Raw genomic sequence first — 20,275 nt, 5'->3', positions numbered from 1 at the left:
AGGATAAAGTGTAGCAATAGCGTCTCATGCAATCTCACTGCTATTTCCTCAGACATGAGATGGGATACGAACTGTACCCAAGCTGTGCAAATACACAGCTAAGCCCAGAGAGTTTCTTTCTCTGTTCTAACTAGTCCTAGGCCTAGACTTGGAAGCTTCTAGCCTCTGTCAATCAAATATTCCAAGCTGACCGATTCAATCCAGTTCCTCTCAGCTTCTGACAGAATTGCTCTGGTTGGCCTCATGTAACTTTGGCAATATGTTCTAATCTCCTGGCTTGCTCTGCCTTCACCTGTGTCTAGTTTATTCTCTCTGCAATCTGTCTCTGTAAAACTGTCCCAGTAAACTGCCTTACACACACACCCACACCACACTACCTCACTCCCCCAATCACTCTGTACTGAAGTAGCCTCACAGAGAGGGTGTTGTTCTTGTGTGAGTCCTGTGCATCCCATCTCTGACTCATTCTGCCAAATCTTTCTCTGATTCACCATCCCTTTGCCCTTCAACTGGACATCATTTTCAAACATGGCTGCTTCCTTCTACAAACTAAACTTACCTTCATTGTTAAGGATTAAAAGTGTGTGTTAAGGGTGTGTCTGTAGTCCAGCAAGATCCTACGGCAATCCAGGGTGTGTCTGCATTCTGGCTAGATCATATAGACAGACCTAAAGATCTCTGGATATGACCCCTTGCCAGGGTAGCCCTATTGCTGGATTCAAATCTCACAGTAAGACTAAGGAACACCAAGATTAAATCAATATCCAGCTGGGTGTAGGGGCGCACGTCTTTAATCTCAGCACTTGGGAGGCAGAGGCAGGCAAATCTCTAATTCATCAAAGCCAGCCTGGTCTACAGAGTGAGTTCCAGGACTGGCCTACATAGAGAAATCTGTCTTGAAAAATCAAATCCAACCAAACCAAACCAAACCAAACCAAACCAAACCAAATCACACAACACTTAAAACACTACCCTAAATGAATCAGAGAAAACCATAGGCCAATCTCAAAAGGCATAGAATTAGCCAGTTCTGTTTGTAGACAAGCAAAGTTCTTCAAATAAAATATCTTGTTTAAGCTGGGCACAAGGGCACACACCGTTAACCTCAGCACTTCGGAGTGTATTTCAAGATAGCCTGGTCTACATAGTGTGTTCCAGTCCAGCCAAGGTTACCCAATGAGACTGTCTCAGAAAAAAAAAAAAAAAAAAACCTGTTTAAATCAGTGTATACACACTATCAATTTAGTATCTTATTGATTACAAATTATAGTTTATACTCTTTTTTATTAACAGTAAGGCTGTAGAAGAAGTGCAAATATAAATACTTATTTAAAAGTTCTGTAAATACAAATATTTATAGAACCCTCCAATGCAGTCTCACCATATGTAAGCACTCAGTAGTTACATATAACCAGAAGCTACCACAATGAGCTGCAGATGATTATGTAGATGAACTCAGAATAAAGAATTCATGGGGGAAAGGCCACATGGTATTCCTTGGGGCTGTTCACTTAACAATGCATGCCGTATCTCAATTACTTAGTAAGAACACACATTACACCCCTTTGCGGAATAAAAACAGGCTCGCACTCCTGCACTTTTTATATCTGTGTACCCGTTTACATGACCAATGTGTTACTTTATCCAGCTTTACACAGGACTAGGACCGGAAGGAGAGTGAGGAGAGGATTTTCTGAGTCATTGTTTTCCTTGGGATTACAAACCCAATCGTGAAGTCTGTGAGATCATGAAGTTTACCTCCATTTCTTCAGTTGATTATTAACCATCAAAAAAATTTAAATTGTTGTATTTTAACAGTGGGTAGGCCTGAGAAGACGGAGAAACAAAGGAAGCTCTAGCCCACTGGTAGTGAGTGTCGGGATACAACCTTAGTTTCTGTAGATTAAAAACACAAAACAGTTATGGAATCAAGTGTTGTGAGAGTTTCAATAGGAATGGCCCCCCACAGACTCATGTGCTTGAGTGTCTGACCATAGGGAGTGGCACTATTAGGAGATGTGGCCTTGCTGGATTAGTGTGTCACTGTGGAGGTGGGCTTTGAGATCTCATGTGCTCAAGCTATGTCAGGTGTGCAACACAGTCTCTTAATGCCTGTGAATCAAGATGTGGAGCTCTCAGCTCCTTCCCCTGCCTGCGTACCACCGTGCGTTCTGCCAAGGTGATAATGGACTAAACTCCAAAAACTCTAAGCCAGCCCCAATTATCTGTTTTCTTTTATAAGAGTCGCTATGGCCATGGTGTCTCTTTATAGCCATAAAACCCCTGACTAAGATAAGCATCATATCGAAAAGGGAAACTAGCAAGTTCCCAAGTTTCCAGAGGAAAAGAAAATCACAGGAACTCACCACGGGTGCACTGTGGCAAGCATGTGCCCTCTTCCAGGCAAAGACACAAAAATAAACAGGGCTGGAGGGATGGCTCAGTAGTTAAGAGCACTGGTTGCTCTGCCAGAGGACCCAGGTTCAATTCCCACTACCCACATAGTGGCTCACAACCATCCGTAACTCCAGTCCCAAGTGATCTGATGCTCTCTTCTGGCCTCTGAAGGCACCAGACACACAGCCATACATGCTGCCAAAGCATCCATGCACTAAAATTAATTAATTATTAGAAGATAGTTTTAAAAAAAATCAACACTTCCATTTCCAACAAGACGGAGATATGTCTTCCCTTGTCTTTTCCCACTTAATTCAACCAAAAACTGTATATGAAACAAGTATAAGATTAGGAAAGGCTCAGGAAGTCACACGGGTTGTGACTTCTAAAACACTGACTCTGATCGTGAACTCCCATGATGCTCCTGTCTCAGCCCCCTGAACAGGTGGGACCGCAGACCAGGTGCTGGGGATGTTCACTGTAAAATGTCATAAACAAATCCATCATAACATGTGCTAGAGGAAAGGTAACTATGCTGCTTCCCTGCCAAAGTATTTTTAAATAAGCTACAATATTTAAATCAATGCTGATGCTATTTCTAAGTTATGGTTTACAGACTACTATGCTGTTCAGTTTTGAATGAAGAAACAGCCAAAAAAAAAAAAAAAACTGATTAGCGTGGTCCTTCTGTGACTCTCATTTTCAAACTGTTAGTGACCAGACAAAGAATGGAAAACCGTGAAAAATACACATATTAAAAAGCTTTGGGGATTTTTGATTAACATCTCTGAACAAAATTAAGTTTGAAATGGATGACTATATTTTTTTTAAGTTAGTCTCTTAAATATAGCTCCCAGAACGCCCCATAAATCACTTTCAGGCTGAGGCAGAAGAGTAGTTTGAATCCAGAAGTTCAACCCTAGCATGGGTGAATTCAAACCCTAGTGAGGCAGTTTCAACAAAAAAACAATAACCAACTCCCCTTTAAGCCAGATGACTTAAAATGGAAGCAGTATTCACCAGGATTTTCAAGAACATGGTGGCAGAGGGATGCCTCAGTAGTTAAAAGCACTTCCCAGTCTTGCAGAGGACCTGGGATTGGTATCCAACACCCACACGAGAGCTCATAGCCAACTATAACTCCAGTTCCAGGAGATCAGATCAGTGCTCTTTTCTGGTCTCTGTGGGCTTGTGCATACGGCACACGTGTGGTGCACATATAGATATGCCCAACCTCCCCCCCCCCTCTCTCTCACACACACACACACACACACACACACTTATGCACAGAAACTAAACAAACCAACCATTTATTCACCAATCAATTATTCAACCAACCCATTAGGGAAGAAGCAACCTGGTAAACTGTAATATTGATCACTATAAAGTCTTTTCTTGTACCTGCTGACATATTTATATAAAACTATCAAGGGTAGAAAGTTTTTCCTAATTTAGAAAATCATCAGTGTACATAAGAAGTGCCCATATTGGGCAAAAGGGAACATAAAATCCCAGCCAAGCCCAGTCCATTAACAAATGTACTTGGGAAGGTGACACGGTTTCAGAGCCCATTAGAACTCAGCCCCTCCATGTCTAAGACAGCAGCACGGGCTACCTCAGGTAATGTGTGAGGCTGCAATCACAGGTGCCCAGCTGACCTCCAGAGGAAGATGGGTTATTTGCCCTGAACTTTTCAAGAGACAGCCTGCCACAGGGTGACTCTGAGCTTCTCTGACAGGCAGCAGATGAGCTGGAGTAGGTAGGTAGTCTAGGCCCTGTGGCCTTGGGAGCACGGCTTGAAGGCTTGATCCTTGGTCAGGCCACGGGCCAGGTCAGTGCAGGGGTGGTGTCTGTTAGATGTGCTACTGGAAGCTACTCCCTGGAGTTCAGACTGGTCCTGAGGCTGAATGGGGTTCCCCCTGGAGTTAGGGAGGGAGTGGGAGAAAGAAGAACACTCTCTACTTCATCAAAAGACATAAAAAGACCAAGAAGAAAGAGCTGGGCGCAGCCGATGTAAGTGCTTCGCTTCTGCCACTCACCGCAGCCTCCCTCTCCGCCTAGCTCCCACAGCCCAAGGAGAAGAAAGGGCCCCCACTGAAGTCCTCTGGGCCTTCAGGTCACTGAGTGACGACAACAAAGAGAATCTGAAACACGAGGCAGAAAGCTAACGCCCTCAGCCCTCAACCACATTTTGAAGTCCTGTTTCTGAGAATAGAAAGTTCTAAGCTCAATTTGAACGTCGACGTAAGCTCCTCTCGTGCCAGATGATTTTATCCACATATTTACACGTGAAGCACAAACAACTTAAAATGTTTACGCTGAGAAGAAATGGAAGTCATGTGTCAAATACAATGGGGGGTGGGGGCGGGGGGGGGCGGTGATGGGGGAAGAAAGCTCTCTTCAGAACCGAGAAGCCTGAAGATACACAATATCTATGGGGAAATCTGGCCTGCAAATGAAAGCGTGTCGTTTACCTAAACCTTCTAATCACAGACAGCGTGCATTCTACCCGCTGCATACAACTTCTTAGTCTCTTTCTCTGGGTCTCTGGTTTGATGTTTGCTCTGAAGTATTGCCTGAAGCTATGGAATCCTGTTAGCCCCGTGCACAGGATCTCAGCGAAGGCCACACGAGTTCCTGGGATTTGAGATTCCAGTTCCTTTTAGGCGCTCACTCCCACAGAAACACGGTGAAGAATCCTTCCACGGAACCCATAGGCGAAGGGCAAAACCCACAAGCAGCACCCTCCTTGAAACTTCTGTGGCTTCTGCTCAGTCCTCTTTGAACAGGGTAAAGAGGAGGACACAGGAGAACGTTGGGAACTGACACTGAGTCTTCCCTTCTGCTGAGGTGTCCTCCACTCTATCACTGGCTATCAGCCACCAGAGACTGGCACAAACCCAGTCATCCAGCAGAGCTCTGAATGGAGACAGGCACACAGGCCTCACAGCTTCTCTTCCATGCAAGATCCACCCTGTGGTTAATGATGCTTGAAGGGGCCCCGAGGACAACAAAGAAAGAACATGGTCGTTCTGAGGCAGGATTCCTTTCCTCGCCCAGCTATGCTCACACCACAGACCGCTTCACGTGTGGGGCTAAGTGCAGAGCATGTCTGACCATTTAGGTCTGTCTGTCTCTGCACCTGCCCTGCCCTTCTATGCACTTAATGAGGGTGTCATGGAAGGGTCCCCTGAGACTTCAGGGTTTTGTGATGCTCAGAGAAGTGCACAGTGTCTTATCCTCTCCTTTGTCTTCTGTGTCTCGTGTGAGAGGAGACTTCCATCTCATCTCAGGTCTGCCTGTCCTGAGAGGTGACAGTAAAGAGCCCCCTGATGCACTCCGTCTGGATTTGACACCCTTTCAGGAGCAGTTTCTACAGAGCTTTGCTTGGGTTTTAGACGTGTGTTAGCCTGCACCACTGAGAAGCCATTTTCTCCCATGACTCCAACTAGCGTCCAAACGTCTAAAACCCAGGGGCTGAAAAAAAAAAACAGAATTATTTTATCTAAAACAAAGAATTTGTACAGCTGAATTTAAAAAACAGGCAGATTGCTTCAACAGCATTGTTCCAATGATATCAAATCTGCACTCGCCCAACGCATAAGGAACTTTAAACAGAATCCAAGAAAAGCTAAATGAACCAACAGATACCAGCCATATTTGTAAAAGTCGAATAGCCTCTGTGTCCGAATCTCCTGCCGGTCAGTGTCTGGCGTCACACTCGTGTATTCGGAGCTAACAGAGTGAGCCGGGCTGATTTACACTAAGGTTACACTCAGGATCTAAACAACTCTTACCTGTAAATACGTTTCCAGGCCTTGCCGCCGTTGTTCCAAGACTTTGGGGACCCAGTTCCTGACGTGTTTAGAAGGGATTTCTGGAGTCTTTATACATTTCTTAAGCTTCAAAGAAAGAAGGGAAAACATGTTTGTCAATTTATAAGGAGGTCGTTTGGAGGAAAGAAAAACAAGGGAAGTAAACCGCAGGCAAAACAGGCTGAAAAGTTTTTCAAACATTTTTTTCACTTAGGTATCCTGATTTCTTAAGCTTTGGGACAAATGGGTTTTGTGTTTGGAAGTCATTATGATGTATATTTCAAATTTTAAGTGATTTCTTTTCAGAAAAATTAGAAGTCTAGAACTTGAGCTAAAACAAAAGCAAAAGAAGATCGCTTCAACAATCATTTTATTTCATAGCACAATTGACACACGTTTTTAATTTTGTTTTCTAACCAGATTAAGAACCACACTGAGAGGCTCTTGAAATCGCTGAAATGAAGGGAAATTTAAAACACAGTCTAATCTTCCCAGCAATCCAGACAAGCATCTGCAAACGCTGCCACGCAAGCTGAAGGGCAGCTCTGAGTTAGGACTTCTAGGCGTCCTTTTAAGGAGCAGCATTAAAAAAAAAAAAAGCTTCAGGGCACTAGCTGCTCTTCCAGAGGCCAGGTTCGATTCCAGTACCCACATGGCGGTACACAACCATCTGGAACCCCAATTCCAGGAATCTAGATACCTTCTTTTGACCTCTTCCAGCATCAGGAACACACACATACACAGACATACATGAAGGCAAAACACTCAAACACATAAAATAAAATCTTATTTTTCAAAAAAGCTATTCACAGTTAGAGCTGCTTTGGCATATGAAATAACATCTAACTTCAAGAAGTGCCAAGGCCTAAAACCTGGGAGGGCTTCCATATCCAGCAAAGGGGATTTTTCCAGTTTGGTGAAATTAGTGATTTAATAACAGAGAGGCTGTCCTAGGTTATCTGGGCAGGTTCAAAGCAGTGATGAGGACCTTGTAAGAGGGCAGAGGTTATAGGTTAAAAAGTATGAGGCATGGTGGCACATGCCCATCATCTCAGCGCTTAGTAGGCTCACGCAGGAAGATGACAATTTAGAGGGTACCCTGGGCTACAACGAGATGCTGTGTCAGGAAAAAATGTAACTCAGCAGCATATAGTTTGCTTAGCATACACAGTGCCTTAGGCTTAATCTCCAGAACCTAAAAATATAAAAGTAAATAAATTTTGCCATAAAAAAATCCCCAATAGGTGGCTAGCTTTCATTATAGCCTCAGCAGCCTCTAGAAGCCAATAGAAATCTGCTTGTGACCTTTAGAACTTTGAATGCATCCACTCAGGGCTTCTAGAGACTGCAATGAACCTGCCCAGGGCCTCTAAAAGGTCTGCAGCTCTGGTGACCAGCTCAGTTTTAGTCTAGTGACATTGATTTCGGACTTCAAGACCTCAAGCAGGATAAGAGAATAAATCTGTGCGGCTTTAAACTACTAAATGCATACCACTTTGTCATAAGTAACCTCTATGAATGGAATAAACCACAATGTCCTAACTTAAATCTTAAAGAGCTACCTAGATGGCTCCTTTACAAAACACGAGGAAAGAACATTTTCTAATCCATTAGAATGAGAAAATGTAGATTAAACCTGCAAAAACACAACAAAATTCCTTTGCACATTTAAGAAAATAATCACCCGTGACCACTCTAAGTCAAATCCTTATGGACACTAAAAGAAAGGAGCATTTCAAACGGCAGCAGCACCTGAAAAAATGCTCAGCATCCTTAATCATCAGGGAAATGCAAATCAAAACAACCCTGAGATTCCACCTCACACCAGTCAGAATGGCTAAGATCAACAATTCAGGTGACAGCAGATGCTGGCGAGGATGTGGAGAAAGAGGAACACTCCTCCATTGCTGGTGGGATTGCAAGCTTGTACAACCACTCTGGAAATCAGTCTGGTGGTTCCTCAGATAATTGGACATTGTTCTACCGGAAGATCCAGCAATACCTCTCCTGGGCATATACCCAGAAGATGTTCCAACTGGTAATAAGGACACATGCTCCACTATGTTTATAGCAGCCTTATTTATAATAGCCAGAAGCTGGAAAGAACCCAGATGTCCCTCAACAGAGGAATGGATACAGAAAATGTGGTACATTTACACAATGGAGTACTGCTCAGCAATTAAAAACAATGAATTTATGAAATTCTTAGGCAAATGGATGGATCTGGAGGATATCATCCTGAGTGAGGTAACCCAATCACAAAAGAACACACATGATATGCACTCACTGATAAGTGGATATTAGCCCAGAAACTTAGAATACCCAAGATACAATTTGCAAAACACATGAAACTCAAGAAGAACAAAGACCAAAGTGTGGATACTTTGTTCCTTCTTAGAAGGAGGAACAAAATACCCATGGGAGGAGTTACAGAGACAAAGTTCAGAGCTGAGACAGAAGGACCATCCAGAGACTGCCCCACCCAGGGATCCATCCCATATACAACCACCAAACCCAGACACTATTGCATATGCCAGAAAGACTTTGCTGACAGGATCCAGATATAGCTATCTGTTGTGAGACTATGCCAATGCCTGGTAAATACAGAAGTGGATGTTCACAGTCATCTATTGGATGGATCACAGGGCCCCTAATGAAGGAGCTAGAGAAAGTACCCAAGGATCTAAAGGGGTCTGCAATCCTATAGGAGGAAGAACAATATGAACTAACCAGTACCCACCCCCCCACCCCAGAGCTGTGTCTCTAGTTGCATATGTAGCAAAGGATGGCCTAGTCAGCCATCAATGGGAGGAGAGGCCTTTGGTCTGTTGAAGATCATATGCCCCAGTACAGTGGAATGCCAGGGCCAGGAAGCAGGAGTGGGTAGGTTGGGAAGCAGGGTGGGGAGAGGGTATAGGGGACTTTGGGGATAGCATTTGAAATGTAAATGAAGAAAATATCTAAAAAAAGAAAAGGAAAGGAAAGAGAAGAAAAGAAAAGAAAGAAACGCTAAGACAGGCAGACACAGTAATAGAAAGGGAAGGTCGGGCCTTTGATGCTCAAAGTCAGCAAGAAGAGGTGGACTCTCAGTGCACCGGATACTTTAGTGCCTTGGAGGCCACAACAGGAATTTAGATATTATTTGAAATGAGAGGTATATTGATGATTTCAACAAGATGAAACATGCTGGGTGTAATGAGACAGGTGGAGCTGACAGACCAGTTCAAAGTTGTGGGAAGCCGCCCCCACATTCGCCGTCACAAGATGGCGCTGACAGCTGTGTTCTAAGTGGTAAACAAATAATCTGCGCATGTGCCAAGGGTATTTCTCCACCCCATGTACTCTGCCTTCCCCGTGGCAACAACTCGGCCATGGGCTGCAGCCAATCGGGGAGTGATACGTCCTAGGCGAAGGGTAACTCTCCTAAATAGGGACGGGGTTTCGCTTTCGTTTTTGGGCTTGGGGCTTGGGGCTTGGGGCTTGCTCTGCGCTCTGGCGCTCTGGCGCTCTGGCTCTCTTGCTCCTAAAGATGTAAACAATAGAGCGCGCTCTGGCGCTCTGGCGCTCTGGCTCCTAAAGATGTAAGCAAGGGGTTTGAGGCTTGCACTCTTGCTCCTGAAGATGTAAGCAATAAAGTTTTGCCGCAGAAGATTCTGGTTTGTTGTGTTCTTCCTGGCCGGTCGTGAGAACGCGTGTAAGACAAAGTGCCTAAGAAAACCCAGACCAGAGAGCATGGTCTTGACTGTGGGTGCTGACAGTGGAACTGTGGGTGTGCAAGTATATTTGGTCACCATGGCTCTAGAGCAGACACTCAGGTTTGGACCTCCTCTGGTAGCCGTTTTGATAAACTGCCTGTCGTTTAATGAACAGTGTCATAATGTCACATTTGATCTCAGTGGCTGTTTTAGAAAGAGTTCTCTAGAGGAACAGAACTGACAGAACAAATATGGCTGTGGTCCGGCTAATCCAACAACCGCTGCCCATCAATAGAAAGTCCAAGCATCCATCCGTTGTTCAGCTCATGGGGCTGGATGTCTCAACTGGTCTTCAGTATGCCCTGGGATCCCAAAGAAGTAGGTTCTAATGTCAGGGAAGGAACGGACTTGCCATGGAGAGTGAGGGCAAGCAAAGAGCGAGCTGTACCTTCTTCTATGTCCTTTATAGGCTGCCATCAAAAAGGTGTGGCCCAGATTTAAGACTAAACTATCTACTTCAAAAAATCCAGATTAAAGGTGGGTCTTCTGACTTTCAAATGACTTAACTTAAAAAAGAAAAAAAAAGCCCTCATAAGTGTACTCAGCCGATTGGGTATTAGTGAATTCCAGATGTAATCAAGTTGATCATGAATAGCCATCACAATGCCCAATCGCTTCGTTATTCCCCAAATCAACAGTTCCTGAGTGCTACAGGATTCAACTCCTGGTTTTGGGTGAATGAAGAAACACTTTCCCTACCTGCACCCACAGCTACATGTAATTCCATCCTGCTGGTAGGGAGGTTCGAAGAAAGGGGATCTCAGAGGCCAGGAAGGGAGGGGCCAGCTCCTTCCTTCCATTCTTCCGCTCTTCTTACATCAATGACCAATGCAGTGGATGGAGCCAGAGCAAACACCCTTGACCATGAGGCACCAGCTGGAGGGTTTGGGAATGGTAAAGTAACAGAGGTCTGATCACCTCCATGCAGGAACAACAAAATCCCATTTGCTACTGCCACCTCTGCCTTGCATCTATAAGAACTGCTAGCTAAATTTAATCCCCTTGGATAGGGGAAAATGCCATTCAGAGTTCAACATGTTAAACCTAAAATTCTTGAGTTCCTAAGTTCCCTTATCATCACCGTGGTCATGTGACACAGTTGTTAATTAAAACACAGTGTAAGTCTACTGGGTAGAAGAACTTCTGTTTTGCCAGAAGGACAGTAGGGTTTGTTTCCCACAGAAGTGTGAAGAAATGCCTGGAATGACAGCAGCTGTAATCAGAAAAATTAAAGTCACAGCTTTATAACAGATACTGAGGCTCAAGAAAAGGTAAAATTACAGCTTTATGACAACAGACCCTGAGTCTTGCTCCATCCCTTGAGCTGATGGCCTCTAGGTTTCCTAAGGACAACACTAAATTTCTTACTTGTTCAAGAAAGCTAGCCAAGGTTCTATGTGTACATCCTTAGACACTCCTAATAGAAAGAGATCGACTGCTGCGGTTGGAGAGTTTAAGCTAGAGATGCCTCTAGGTGTCCATGGGAAGACAATGTGTGAGAAACTATACAGAATTCTGTAAACCCAGGAGTCTGAACACTGTGTAGAAAGTGTTTGTAGACATAGAACTGAGCCAAATCATATTAAGAGTCAAGTCCCAACACAGCAAAGGGGTTATGGTGGGGAGAAGGCACAAACTGGCTTCCTGGTGTTTACAATCTACATAACACTTTCCATGTGAGAGTGGGCAGGAGCTGTGACTACAGTAGGGTGGTCACTTCCACGGCTACCTCTCTGGAACACTGCTAACTTTGAAGAAGTGGCTAGGGCTTCAAGTGACCTCTAGCAGCCAAGAGCCATCCATCTCTAGCTAACAGTTATAAAAAGCATCACTCCCAAAGATGCAGGCAGAAGTCTGCCTGAGTGAGCATAGATACAGACTTAAGCATAGCTGTGAGAACGAAGAAGAGCTCTGACTTCAGATCCATGGAGACTCTATGTAACAAGTGTTCTTTGAAAGTTATGCGTTTGTGTCTGTGGTGATTTATTATGCTGTAATAGAATACTGGGAGGGCCAACTCTGAGGGACAGGTAGGGAGTGAGGATGAGGTAAGAAACTACCACACAGGAGTGTTTCCAAAGGGTTGGAAAAGTGGAAGCAAGCTGGCGATGCAAGCTTTACAACCCGACTTTGATCCCCACAAGAGCTCCACCATCGGTCTCCTCTCCTTTTCTTTTCTTTGCATCTTGATGTAACAGCACTGAAAATATCGCCCCTTTTGTTCACAGGAGGCAACAGAGAGAGAAGATCATCGCAGAGACTGCATCTGTGACACATGTGGAGGTGAGCAGGAATTTAGATGAGAGACAAACCCAAGACAGTATGTTTCCAGTGGGGATCAGATGCTTGCAAGATAAATATCCCTTGTCCACTTCATCTGATGATTAACTGTCCTGCTAGGCAAAATCCAGGCAAAAGGGCCTTTCTGATCACACACACACACACACACACACACACACACACGCACGCACGCACGCACGCACGCACGTGTTCGTATCCATTGTGTGATGATTCCTTTTCCTTGTTCATAGTTAGAACTTGCTGTGAACTTACTCCAGACCATCAAGACCCACTAGCATATGATGTGGATAGAAAAGCTTACAATTTTCTACAGAGAGAACCAGAAATGCTTTTAGCAAGGATAAAAATTTAAAAAAAAAAAAAAAGGAAACGAAATCATCTAAAGAAATAGAGGCATTGGGATGGCAAAAGATAACCTTCTCGTATACACACAGTCACCCCGGTTCTCTCGGGGTTCCTTCATGGACGGCGCACGGGTGCTGTTCTCTCTGTTTGATCCCATATTGCAGTTTTTGGTTCAGCTGAAATGTGTACTTCATTAAATGGAATGGAAGAGAATATAATATTTGACTCAACCCCAAAGGAGGCAATAACAAAAGATGAAGATAGTTAATCTGAACATGAACCAGCCCCATATTTCACTGAAAACGTTGTGAATAAAGGGGTGGGCTGGAACTGACAGAAAACAGCTGGGGAGGCATGAAGGGTAAAATATGCTCAAAGTCTGCAGTAAGAGTAAGAGCTTCTTGTCAGCCATGAGATCTGGGGCCTAGGAGAGCACAGCTCTTTGCAAGCATGGCCGTGGGAGGAGACGAATGATATGGCTAGGGTAGGGGTGACTGTGGCATGGCCTGGGCCCTTCACATGCCTAAAGGTTTACCCATCACAAGAGCGTGTGCCGTAGCTGCAGGGGGCAAAGAACAGGATAGAGTCCTGTTTGATTTGGGTGGGGAATTTGTCATCCCCTACCTCATTCTAACGCAGTAGAAGCTACAGAGGAAATGGAATTAGAGGGACCTGGGGTCAAGTTCCAATAACATAAAACCCCTAAACCAGACCATATATGGTGCTCTCCAATATCCCATAGACCAGATAATTAACCTTGTAAAAAATACAAAGGATAAGACCTGGTGTATATGTTGGGGCTCTGGGTAGGGGAGACATAGCAATATACACCTAGAACTGTAGGAGACCGTGAGATTTCCAACATCCTCGAATATACAACACTGCAAGCTCAAAGCCAGCTGACGACATAGGATATAAGCTTTGCATTAGAATATAACTTAACTTGTTTAGGCAGAAATGTGTAACGTAAATGGAACAGGAGTTTCTATAAAGAGTAGAAAACAGGCAGCTGGCGTTGAAGAACTTGAATGTCCAGCTTTGTTTCTAACATATCAGTTGGCAAATGGACGGGCATTCAGCCTGGCAAAGACAGGGAAGTGTGGACCTGCACAGGTAATGCTTGGGTGTGGCTACCATGAACCCTCCTTAGGAGAACAATAGAGAAAGGATTGGCCAGTAGATGGCTGGAAGTGAACACGATGATGATGCCTTCGAAGACATCTGAGAATCTCTAGTTCCCAGTGCCTGTGAGTGGTATTTCTGCACAACAGAAAGGGGCTTTGCAGAGGAGGTTTTAATTAAGGATCTTGATACAAGACTGCTATCCAGGGATGGGCCTGATGTTAACCTCAAAGGGGACAGAGAACTATTAAGGCCTATGGTGGTTTGAATATACTTGGCCCAAGCAATGGCACTATTTAGAGGTGTGGCCTTGTTGGAGGAAGGGTGTCACTGTGGGCTTGGCTTTAAGACCCTTCTCCTAACCACGTGGGACCCTGTCTTCTCCTAGCTGCCTTCAGATGATATATAACTCTCAGCTCCTTCTGCACCATGACTGCCTGGATGCTGCCATGCTCCTGCCTTGATGATAATGGACTGAACCTCTGAACCTATAAGCAAGTTCCAATGAAATGCTGTCCTTATAAGACCTGCCTTGGTCATGGTGTGTGTTTACAGCAGTAAAACCCTAACTAAGAGAAGGTCAGAGAGAGGGACAGGACGGTAGATGTCATGAGGGAGGAAGAAGCAGCAAAGGAGGTGACTGCCACCTTGGAAGATGGCAGGTGGCTGTGAGGAATGTGGGCAGCTGTTGGGAGCTACCAAGGGCAGCAAATGGGCTCTCCTACAGGAATGCAGCCCTGTCCACAACTGAAGACAATTCAAGCCCACATCAGAGAGAGCGGGAGAAAGGCCTTGAAATGCAGGCAAAGGCAAACTGAAGACAAGTAAGAAGATGAAGAGCAGGAGACATCATGTAAGGTAACACTGCTCTGGGCTGGCAGGGAACGCCAAGTGGGATGCATTGCCGGAACGTAACAGAACAAGTTGACAGCACTTAGCAGCATTCTGGAAAATTCAGGTAAGAAAAAGGTCAGAGGGACTTTCAAGATTCAGAACCTCGAGCTAAGACTTGTGGCTGTGTGTGTGTGTGTGTGTGTAGGGCTGCATCTGAGTGGCATCCTTAAAACTATAACTCACAGAAGGAACTTCAAATTCTATCACGCATCCTCTGGGGAACTCGCCTGGGATGCAGACTGCTAGGTTCCGTGACACACAGCCTGATTCAATGTGAGTGGTGTGAGGCATCCTCACTTTGGTCTTTAAAACTAAAAGAAAACAGAATCAAATACACAACACGGCTCCAGAAGAAATGGCAAAAGCTCAACGGGCGGTCAGGTGTGACGGTGGACGCCTGGGATCCCAGCGTGGATCCCATTCTTGAAAGCATGAGGCAGGAGGATCATGACTATGACGTCAGAATGGGCTGCATAGAGAGACCATCTCAAAATGAGCCGATAAAGAGCAGGAGATGTAGCTCGGTGGTAGGGTGCTGACTTAGCATGTAAGAAGTCTTGGGCTTCCTCAGCACAAGACAGACAGACACAGGGACAGAGAGAACCTGAAAGGATAAAAATTGATATTGTAGAAAAAATAAGAACAGAAAAAACATTTTTATTATTATATGCACACCCAAACTAAAAAAGATAGATTTCAGGGGACTGGAAAGATGGCTCAGCGACTAAGAGTTTGTGTTGCTTTGCTCAGTAACTAAGAGTTTGTGTTGTTTCTCCAAAGGACCCAAGTTCTCCCAGCTCATATCTACCTGTAACTCCAGCTCCAGGAATCAGACGCCACCTGTGGCCTCCACAGGCACCCATACACATGTGACATGCACTCAGGTACACATACAAGCACATAAGTAATTATCATAACCAAAATCAAAGGGTTTGGGTGAAAAATACTTTCAGCAAATAGGCAGTATTTAATAACAGACCACACAAACTAGTGAGCAAGCCCTGAGACCCTAGTAAATGAGGAAGCAAAGAAATAAAATTGAAAAAAAGAAAAGAAAGAAAGGTACCTAAATAAACTCAAAAATCATTACTTTGTGCAAGGGAAGATGTGTGTTCCCTAAGTAGACAACTTTCAGAGGGATAATGTCCAAAGCAGATAAGTTGCCATGAGCCTTTATTCAGCCCCACTTGCTTTGGTAACATATGTCAGGGGATTTAAAAACAAAACAAAACAAAACAAAAACAAAAACAAAGACAAAACCCATATCCTTTGACAGAGAAGTGGTCTTTTTGGCAATGTAGCTTGCTATGCAGGATGTGTTTTTAAAAATCCGAGGAAGAGAACAGAGATTACGCTAGGAAACTAGAAGCCCATCAGGGGTGTGCAGGCCGTGGTGGGCCCCTCTTCTTGTCTTTGCTCAAACTTGCCAGAGGATTTAGCTTTTTCTCCAGAGTGAGGGGTGTCTTATGCCTATGATTCCAGAGCTTGGTAGATCGAGACAGGAAGATAACAATAAGTTCAAAGCTAGCCTGGGCAATATAGTGAATTTGAGAAGAAAATAATGAATATGCAGAAAAAAAATGTAACTAGGGATGGATCTTGGTGGTAAAGTGCTTCCAGCAGGCAAAGGTCCAGGTTGGGTACCAACAACCCCTTCCTTCCCACCAAAAAGAGAAAAGCCGAGAAAACTAATTCTGACTTGCACAAAGAGAAAGAAATTCTGAGAAAGGTTTAAAAATAGACCCCCTCACACTAACTAGACAAACTCAAGAGCTTCTTCCTCTAAACTAGCAAGAACGATCGACAAGGAGGCGCTTGTGTGTCTGTAGGCCATGACCACGATGACGAGTGACGAATCCATCACGGTAAAGGTGCCAAGTGCTTAGGGACAGTTCACGTGCTCCGCTGCGGCCAGCCTCTGTGCACTGCCCAAACACTTCCATCCAGAGAGTGGAATACGAAATAAAAGAAAAATCAAGACAGGTGTGGAGCCAGCATCATAAACTGTGATGATAGTCAAACTTTTCAAGAGAATTCAATGGCAGAAGATGGCGTCAGTGCAGTCAGAGGGGAAGCATTTTAGGGAACACAGTCATATGGGGAGGACCAGGCTGCCCGGTGGGGAGCAGGGCTGGAAAGCTTGTACCAGGTTGATTCTTAGCTGCTCTGGTGCTTCTGAGCGTTTTACGGCTAAGATTACAGACTGATGTGAACTTTTCTATCCCCTTGCTACTTGTCTTTGCCCTCCCACCGATTCTAAGCCAGCAGTGGCCGTCCCTTCTCTGCAGTGCATAAAGTCAGACAGCACACTCCAACAGCCTGCCTGCCCCCGAAGTCCCTGTAAGGACGTCTCCAATCCTATGACAGAGATTTGAGAATTACTCCTCTATTTACTCGAACAAACCTCATTAGGAAAAACTGGATACAGTTACTAACGGAACCGCAGAAGTTGAAAGAATAAGTCCTAGAAAGTACAGGAATTTTTATTTTATTTTATATTTAATTTAATTTGGCAATGTTTGATTGCAGTGGAGAAGGAGAAGGAACTGTCCTAGAGCAGAAAGAGCCAGCCGGACTGCACTCCGGCAGGGCTGACTCAAGGACAGGGCCAGCCTAATTGGCAGGCACCCTGCTGTGTCTCTTATGGAGCCGATCCCCTGGTACCGGGAGAGCTCAGCTGGGCTGGGCTGGCCATAGCATACTTCATGCTGACCTAGTACTTTAGGAGGGTCTTGCACCTGACAAGCTGCCCAGGCCTGACTGACTGGGAGAAGCTTCGTGGGGGTGGAGAGAAACCTGGTCTCTCTACCTTCCATAGGGTTCGCCAGATACCCAGCAGAAAACAAAGACAGAACCCCAGGAGAAAGAGAGGGACCCACAAGGTCCCCCAGCAGGTGCTTTTTAAAACTGTCTCTTGGTAACACCTGATAGAAATCTGTAGGCACTTTCGTGGTTTCTCCAGGAGGAAACCTGAACTTGATAAAGTTCTAACTGGAGAACTAAGTTGATTTAATTAAACTGTTTGCTGCCCTAACAGAAAAGCTTGGAGCACCTCTAAAAAGAAGAGAGGAAAGTGGGTCTGATGGTGCCCAGCACCTGGAAAGAGGGGCAGAGGGGAATCTGTGAGTTCTAAGTCAGCCAGAGTTACAGAGTGAGACACACACACACACACACACACACACACACCCCTAAAACTAAACAAACAAAACAGGGAAACAGGCTTGCTCATCTTTCAGTAATATCCTGTTAAGGTTTAGATTTAAGTCTCTATTCTCTGATTAAAATGGAAAAACTTATAAAAACATGCCTAAAAGCCTTTGAGTCCATATTTAGCACATTACATTTTAATGCAGCGATGTGTCCCAGAAAACTTATGTAGGCATTAAAAAGCATAAAATTAACACTCTCCTAACTTAATATATTTCTAGCTTCCTGCCCAACTATCTAATTAGAACTGCATTCTGTGCACGGATGTACTTCATATAAGTTCATACATGTGTACATGCATGCATATAAACATATATGATGCACTCCAGACACAGATATGTAAAAGAGGAAAGATGAGCCTGAGCTGACTCATCATCTGTGACTTTCTTCCAGGATTTCTCATAGAATAGTATTTAATACTATTATGAAAATTTTAGGATGCAAATAATTCATAACCCATAAAGAATTAAGGCTGGGCTGGAGTTTTTTTTTAAATTATTCATTTTCAATTCATTAGTGACCATTTCTCCCTGAAAGTCAGTTGCTTCCTCTGCATTTCTGTTTTTTTAATCTATGACTTTGAAATGCACCCCAGAGCTAAGGCATCAATCATTCTGGTATAGTCACTCTTCAAACACAGAAGACAGCTGTGGCCTGGGACCCTCTTTTCCATGTACTCTATATGAACACACATGTATACACACACAACCTTGTCTAGGTACACAACATTTAAATAGAATTTAATAAATCTCTTCCTGCATAATGATTTCTTGTGTTTCTTTTCTTTTTGTAAAAAACATTATAATGCATTTCTTAGACAGAAGAGGGTGTCTTAGTCACTGTAAACCTTTGATAGTTGATACAATAGACTGCAAACACCATACTGCCTCAGATTTGAATATGTATGCAATGATAACAGGAAATTCACTTATTAAAAAAAACACAAACATACTGACTGAACAATCTGTTTTTAAAAAAATGAATGCCATTATAAAGAAACTATGTGCACAGTAGACAGTAATGCTCTGAGGGTCATAGAACAGTCTTAGCGCTATACCACAGGCCACACAGAGAAAAAGCACGAAACCAAAGGTTACCTTTTTGTGCAAGGCATGGAATTCGCTGTACCGTTTCTCAACAAAATGTTTTCTTCCGTTCATTAGCACTTCTATTTTAAACACCTAAGGAAAAAATTAAAGAGATTAATTCTGCTAGTTCAAACCCCTCCATTGTCGATGTGGTAAGTTTGTGACTGTGATATATTTCATCCCTTTAATTACAGAAGCCGATTCTCCCCAAACCCAGAAGGCTCAGGAGACCCCGACCCAACAGCACTGATTAATGAGCCCTCGAACCAAATGCTCACCCTCTAACTGCGGCATTCTCTAAGACTGTGTCTACAGACTGGGAAACTTCCATGCTCTCAAATGCTAATTCTTTTTTCTTTTTTAACTCAGAGAATATCCTTCCCATGAAATGACTTCATCAAATGACTATGATGGTACAGCTCTGAGGACTCAGCCACAAAGCCTCCTGTCTGGGTAGTATGAGGAAGGCGCTGTGTCATCCGAGACAATCATGCAAACAACAGTGCATTTTAGGTTAATTTCTTCCTAACCTGCATATTCATCTCCAGTCTCAGCTGGGCTTATCCTGCTGTTTGCAAAACGGGGCAAATGCAGGGAGGGCTCATTTTCCCTGCATGATGTGAGTGACAGCGAGTGCTCCCACTTGCAGAAGGTTGAAAGGCCAGATGCGGAGGTGCTCTGGGCTCACTAATTAGTAGGCACTAACATGACATTTTCTTGATTCTTGGGTCAGTGGGTCAGGACTGGGGACAGGGATGAGGAGTATTGTGAGCTGCTCATGAGGACACAAGGCTCAGGTTCCGAGTGCAGAGAGCCTGGCAGGGAAGGAAATAAAGAGCTCGTGCTATTCCAGGATCTCTGTCTCACCCTTGTTTTGCTAAGTGAGAGTCTGAAATACCAAGGTGAGAGAATACATTGCCAAACTTAAGTTCCGGTTTTAGCCAACCCTTTAAAAAAATAAAAATAAAGGACAGACCAGAGTGAAAAAACAAAAACAAACCATACTTTAATCCAAAATATATGTCCTCGTATTTAACATAGGACATAAAAGTTTCTGTGCTTTTACTATGAAAATAGAGCCCGAGTGCTGTATTTCTGCTTTATATGTAAACATAACTATTTCAAGTCAGATGCATTATCAAGCATAAATATTCTTATATTTATATGCATTATATTTTTATAATGCAAGAGTCAGCTAAAGAAATCCATTTTCTAAAAATTTACCAGAAAAATTTTACCAATGTAATCAATATTTCATATTAACAATTCATTTCTTCAAGAATCCATCCTCAATACTTCTCTTTAGTGATTTGAGGAAAATGTTTTCTTCTAAAATACATATATGCTTCAG

General features: G+C 43.8%; 1 protein-coding gene across 4 annotated transcripts in view; it reads right to left on the bottom strand.

Annotated features, from left to right (window-relative positions):
- Snx24 (sorting nexing 24) overlaps positions 1-20,275 on the bottom strand; it is a 146,990-nt gene that overhangs the window by 44,494 nt on the left and 82,221 nt on the right. For 3 of the 4 annotated variants that reach the window (XM_006526221.4, NM_029394.4, NM_001370761.1), the window contains exons 2-3: positions 18,934-19,017; positions 6,195-6,299 (exon numbers count right to left, since the gene is read on the bottom strand). In XM_006526221.4, the coding sequence (XP_006526284.1) occupies positions 6,195-6,299; positions 18,934-19,017 (189 nt within the window). Of the gene's footprint in view, positions 1-6,194; positions 6,300-9,167; positions 15,234-18,933; positions 19,018-20,275 lie in introns of those variants that run through there. The other variant, XM_011246995.3, reaches the window with a different exon arrangement.

This window comes from Mus musculus, chromosome 18, assembly GCF_000001635.26.
Source record: "Mus musculus strain C57BL/6J chromosome 18, GRCm38.p6 C57BL/6J".
Lineage (NCBI taxonomy): Eukaryota > Metazoa > Chordata > Mammalia > Rodentia > Muridae > Mus > Mus musculus.
Note: the sequence above shows the minus strand (reverse complement) of the source record. Positions and strands in the feature narration are given on the sequence as shown.